Here is a 6175-nt window from a genome sequence, read left to right as displayed (position 1 = left end):
GTAAGAGATTAAAGAGCGTTGGTCATCGGTAATAGCAGCACTAACATTGCTCTACATCACCTTACTGGAGGTCTTGGTTGTCTTGGTTGCGAGGGATACCTTAATAAACTCGAAATCAACTGTGATATGATTGCTTGCCGATTATAACGTAACCACTCCAATACCTTATACGTACCCCTCAATGTAACCTCATTCGGCAAAACAGGATAATCGTCCGGTAAATTCCGCCCACAAGTAAATAGCGTCCTCAAATTCCCTGTTAATACTGAGGTATGAACACGGTCTTGAGTTAATAACACTCCACGACAAATACATATTACCGTATGTATTTGTCGTGGAGTGTAATTAACTTAAGGCAGAAAAAAAATGAATAGTACAACGTTGCAGCTACAGTAAATATATGCGTAAATGTCTGTTTACTTGTACTGCTGAAAATATCGCTAAAGATACTTTCTTGTGGTGACTGTCCGTGCCTCCAATTGACATAGGAACATTTCAAGCTCCAGCTTGTACCCATTTTATGAGTGTTGGTCGCTGCATGCGATAAAAGACTGCAAATCCTGCTAAATATTATAACGTCTCAAAATGGCTAGCAATTGCTTTCACAAAAACGCTCCTTTTGGACTTATATTATCTTATAGCCTATTAAACCGACTACTCTTTGCATTTCAGCAGGATTTGTCTTGGGCAGTTGCATCTCGCTCACACTTGCCAACATGGCAACACTTGCGGACGTCGGGTTGGCGGTCTTGCGTCGCCAAGTACGCGCCGAATACGCCTACTCAGACCCTGTTGAGACAGCCGAGCGCCTACCTGACGAGGTGGAGGAGGGCAACGTGGAGTATAAGCTGCAGCTCCTGGAGCCGTCACCCGACCGTCTACGCCAACTGACAACACAGATGCACTGGCGCCTTAACGAAGGCAGAGGCACCGCCTTCTACGAGGTTGGTGTGAAGGATAATGGAGAGGTGCTGGGTCTGACAGAGGACGTCATGCTGCGCTCCCTGGGGACATTAGCGCGGTACGGAGTGTACTCATGTTCACATGGTTGAAGTTCTAATGTAGTCATGTTCTAACACTTGCCTTTTTGGACGCAGCATGTGCCGTGTGGTTAATGCAGAAATGTCATTATCGACGTTCCGTACAGGACGTGGTGATAGCCACAAAGCAGTGAGGATCCAGGTCACGAGGGTGCTAGAACACAACGCCACCAAAAGACTTCGCGTGTCTGTCATCGGAGACTTTGAGAGCGGCAAGTCGACGCTAGTGGGGGTGCTTACTCGTGGCTGTCTGGATGACGGGGCTGGTCTAGCCAGGATGCAAGTGTGTCGCCATCGTCACGAGTTGGAAAATGGCTGCACGTCCAGTGTGAGCGAGCACACGATCGCCGTGGCTGCCGATGGACACTTCCGATACACTGAGGAGCTCCCCACTTGTGACTTCGGCGACAGTGACGAGGAAATCGAGCAAGACGAAAAGCCAAGAAGACCGCAGAGTTTCATCACGTTAAGTGACCTGGCAGGACACAAGAAGTACCTCAAGAGTACAGCATCAGGATTGGCAGGACAGTTCCCAGACTACGCCATGCTGGTAGTCGATGCTGTCCGTGGAGTTCGAGATATGACACGTGAACACCTCAAAATCGCCACTGCACTGGATGTAGCCATCTTCGTGGTAATAACCAAGACGGATCTCGTGACGAACGAGCGAATACAACAGTCCTTGGATGAAGTGGCTGACCTCCTGAAGGTGTTTTGTCCTTATCAACGGGTTCTTTTGGCACCAAGCAACATGGATACATTACAGGACGACCTATTGAAGCTTACCTGTGCGTCGACTGTACCGGTATTCCAGGTCTCAAACGTGGACGGTAAGGGTCTGGACGTGTTACAAGGGTATCTGGCTGTACTCGAACCGAACCGCTTGTGGGCTACCAAAGCTAAGACTCCAGCGGAGTTCCAGATTACGCAAGCCTATGATATCGAAGATGCAGGCACCATTGTGACTGGACTTGTGCATGCTGGCACACTTTGTGTGGGGGAAGGTATGCTGCTGGGACCTGCCATTGATGGTCTCTTTTGCGACGTCACAGTCGAGAGCATTGAAGTGCAGCACAAGGCAGCGCAAAGTCTAAGCGCAGGAGAGACTGGAGCGGTATTGATACGCTTTCTGACAACTGCTCAGCCAGCCCACCGCATCAGGAAAGGCACGATGCTAGTGCACCCGAGTGTTCGGCCGATGGCTACACGTCAGTTCGACGCAGAGCTGCACTTCTTACCGGATGCACGAGCGTTTCGAGAGAATTTCCAGGCGGTTATCCACACAGGCCAAGTGCGGCAAATGGCGAAGATCGTACGACTGGGAGACCCCAATTGCTCGACTCCAACAAAGCTTCAGCCTGCCACTACGATGTGCCGCTTTGAGTTCATGTACTGGCCGGAATACATCCGTCCAGACTTGCCGCTGGTGCTACGTGAAGGGAAAACTCAAGCTGTTGGCCGTGTAGTGCGAGCCGTGCCTATTTTCCACAAGAAACAGCAAGCAACTCGAGTTTCATCTTACTGAAAGGGCTAAGTTTCATGCATTATATGTGAATTATTTTTTTTTTTATAAAAAAACTCCTTACGCCAAAAGCATGGTTTATATTGAATCTTATCGTGTGCTTTGAATTTATCAGTTAAAGCACAGCAGACTTACTCTTCTTTGATAGACTACCGGTAGTGTCAGGAACTGCATCGTAAGGAGAGAAGTAGGGCTCAGCAGTAGTACCGCTCCCTGTTGCAGCGTTCGGTGTTTCTTGTGCCTCCTTCGTGAACTTGAATGCTGTTCGTGTAGGAGGTGGTGACGGAGGACGGAACACTTTTGACTGCTGATGATCTTGCGTCGCATTACCAGAAGTAACAGGAGTCGTGGGACTCCTGAGAGTTGGCAGTGATGTCTGCCTCACAACGATACCGGAGCTCGATTTCGGACGCTCTTTTCCTGTAGACTTGACTGGCGATAGCGTAGGTGAACGTGAACCAACAGAGCGATTGGTATTCCCACCATTAAGCACCTTCTCGATCGTCTTGGAGGCTTGGTGCCACTTCTTGGTGATCTTGACATTCTCCATCGTCCGCATGATGAGATCACGTTGGATCTTGGTCTTAATCGCGAGCTGTTTACGTCGATTAACAAGCGACTCCTTCTCATTCAGCATGTGCTGCGTACGGGCTTCAGTGTCTTGAAGTTTCCGCAGCATCTCTAGTCGTTGATACTCTTGCACTCGCTTCATCCGCTCCACTTTGTCCAACTTGAGCTGAGCTTGTAGCTTCCGGTACTCAGTACGCAAAGCTCGTTGTTCTTCTTGGCTCTTCTGGACTTGTTGTACATTGCGGTCAATCTCTCGTTGACGTTCGAGAAGCTCTTCTTTCTTCCGATCTTCTTCTCGTCGGGTCTCCTCCAGCACTAACTGACGCTTCTTCTCCAACGCCAACTGCTGCTGAGCCTGTAGCTCTCGGGACTGTCGTTCCTCTTCCTCATGAGCACGTCGAACAGCCTCACTAGCTGCTTGTTTACGTTGAATATCTCGCTTTCGCTGCGCCTCCAGCTTCTTCGAAGCACGGAGGTTCTTCCGGATACGTTGCGTCACTTCACGACGTCGAGCTTCCATCGCTATCGCTCGTTCGGCTCGCTGTTGCTCCACCATTTCCTCGCGTGCTTTCTCGGCCAAGTCCAGCTCTTTAAGTCGCGCCTGGATCTCCATCTGCTGAGCTCGAAGCAAAGCTTCGGTCTGTGCACGATGCTCTTCCGCCTTAATCTTCCGCTCTTCCTCTCGTTCTCTGGCCTCAATCCGGCGTAATTTATCCTGTCGAGCCTTTTCTTCGGCCAGAGCGCGATCGCGAGCAGCTAATTGAGCCGCCATCTCCTTGCGTCGCTCTTCTTCAGCATCCAGTTGCGCCTTCTTCTTGATCTCTCGGGCTCGCTTTTCAGCCGCCATCTCCTGTGCAAAGCGTATACGCGAACGCTCCATAGCCTCGTGCTGTCGCTTTTCGCGCTCCATCTTCTCGGCCGCCTCTTGTTGCAGGCGATTCATCTTCATCTCGAACTCGAGCATTTGTTCCAGTTCGCGCTCTTGTCGCTGTCGGACTTTTTCAAGTCTTTGTCGCTCGATATTTAGCAATGACGAGGAATTCTTCATCCCCGGTGAACTCGAAGTGGTGGACGGTAACATTTTAGCACTACGAGGTGCTCGCTTAGATTTGGAGATGGAAACAAGACGTGACGGTATGACTCCGCCTCGATCTTCTGCCTCTAACAATTTACGCTTTTCAGTTCGCAAAGCCTGCATCTCCTCGTGTCTCCTGAGGGAATACGCTTCGTGACGCATACGTTGTACTGCAGCAGTGACTTCTGGATCGTAAAATGAGTCCAAGTCTCGGATCTTGAGAGTTTCAGGATTCACACCACAACGTAAGCAGGCTTCAGCTGATCGAGGAGTGAGTATAATACGCTCGGGTGGCGGATTTAACCCTGATGATCGAGCATTGCTCAATGTTGCAAACACTTCCTCGATTGTCTGAGCTCTCGGTCCACGTCGTTTCCGGATCTTCGTCTTCTTGGGATCGTCATCCTGACGGGTTCGGTCTCCATTGGTGATGTCTTCAAGATCCAAGTGCATTTTGCTGACTTGTTTAGTGTCTTCAGGATGCACCTCGACGGCATTGGATGACGCCATGATAAACCCACTCGTAGAAGGCGAAAGCTATCGAAGGCTTACAGCATGGGACGATGAGCTTAATTTGCTGTCTGCCATGTCTAACAGCATGAATCGCTTTTTATAGACCCGAAATGGCTACATCCATTAATGGCCACATACGGCGGAAACATACTTTTTGGAACTGAAGAAAAAAAAACTGCGGAAGAAGCGAAGTGCTGTATATTTGCTCTGGATTCAGGATCGGTACAACTTGTTTACTTCAAGTTCTGGAGTCTTTTTCAAGCAATTTGCCGGAAATGCGATTGTCTTCAGCAATTTTGCACGATTGAACGAATTAGATATACTGTGCGCTGCAGTTACTAAGAGGACGTTTGGATCATTTTTGAAATTTCATGGATTGCCTAGTGGGAGTACGACTCAATTCCTGTCTTCCCAACGCTTATTAAACTTTGTACTTCGTTGTAGAAACCCAGGTGATAAGGCCTCATATTTGACATTGAAAGCCCTAGTTTTTACCCTTAGGAAAGCATTTTCTATGTTTTACGTTTTGCGTAAATATACGACTTTTGTCGCTCCATCACTTTAGTAAAAAAAAAAATGTTCAAGTAAATAATTGTTCATGGTTCTATATCCTTCTTTCTCAGGCTGCGGAGAAAATCTGGATTACAAAATCCCAGTAAAATACTTCAAGTACACATTTTAGCAAATCTAAGAATCCATTCCTCGGCGTTCGTAGCCAGGATGAATTATCACCTTCTTCAAGTGTGAAGTTTTGCAGCATCAGAAAAGAATCGAAAATGAATCGACGAAGTGCCGGAGCGGTCGCGTAGAGAAAGTCACCAGGATGCTCTCGTCACATACAATTCGAACAACTTCAACGCAATAAACCTTGGCACTGCCAAGAGTTTCGTAACAGTACATGGCAGCAATACTCGCAGACAGGTTAAATGCTGATACACGTATTGCATCGTTGTCAACTCTGTGGTTATGAAGATGTACATTATGTGCAATGCTGCTGGTTTAACGCGTCATGCACAACGATCGCCTCGTCGACAAAATATTTCGGAGCTTTACTGCTGTAGATAAAAATAGCAACATAAACCGGTGAACATGACGAGCGTTGCCATGATGGCAATGCCATCGGCAACGTGGGCTTACCGTACCGGTATCCCACGGATACCTGCTACAATTATCGTGATGTATCATAATCAGCCGCGTGATCCAGTGTCTTTGTAAACTCGTCCGCGTAAACCGTCACAGTCGTCAGCGAGCTCTGCCGACACGATCGATCTAATACCGTCAACTCCGTAGAAACTAGCACCAAATTCAACAGAACCCAAGCAAGACCAAACCCACCGGTGACCCGAAAAAAAGTCTACCCGGCTGAGCCTTTCTGGATCCAATCCTTTCTCGGTCATCCATTGCTTGTACTGCTGCTTCCGTAAGGCACTAAGTAGTTTTACCGTATCTTTCCCC

At 48.4% G+C, this 6175-nt stretch overlaps 2 protein-coding genes across 2 annotated transcripts; one reads left to right on the top strand and one right to left on the bottom strand.

Moving 5' to 3' along the window:
* Positions 1–647: 647 nt before the first annotated feature.
* PPTG_05862 (hypothetical protein) lies at positions 648–2647 on the top strand. Its single transcript, XM_008899589.1, has 2 exons — positions 648–1021; positions 1098–2647. Exons 1-2 carry the CDS (start codon positions 717–719, stop codon positions 2563–2565), a joined length of 1773 nt encoding a protein of 590 aa, XP_008897837.1. The 5' UTR covers positions 648–716; the 3' UTR covers positions 2566–2647.
* Positions 2648–2677: 30 nt separating this feature from the next.
* PPTG_05861 (hypothetical protein) lies at positions 2678–4717 on the bottom strand (the record flags this gene model as incomplete). The annotated part of the gene is made up of 1 exon (XM_008899588.1): positions 2678–4717. One exon carries the CDS (start codon positions 4715–4717, stop codon positions 2678–2680), a length of 2040 nt encoding a protein of 679 aa, XP_008897836.1.
* Between the last annotated feature and the right edge of the window lie 1458 nt (positions 4718–6175).

The sequence above is a fragment of the Phytophthora parasitica genome (assembly GCF_000247585.1).
Source record: "Phytophthora parasitica INRA-310 unplaced genomic scaffold supercont2.8, whole genome shotgun sequence".
Lineage (NCBI taxonomy): Eukaryota > Oomycota > Peronosporomycetes > Peronosporales > Peronosporaceae > Phytophthora > Phytophthora nicotianae.
Note: the sequence above shows the minus strand (reverse complement) of the source record. Positions and strands in the feature narration are given on the sequence as shown.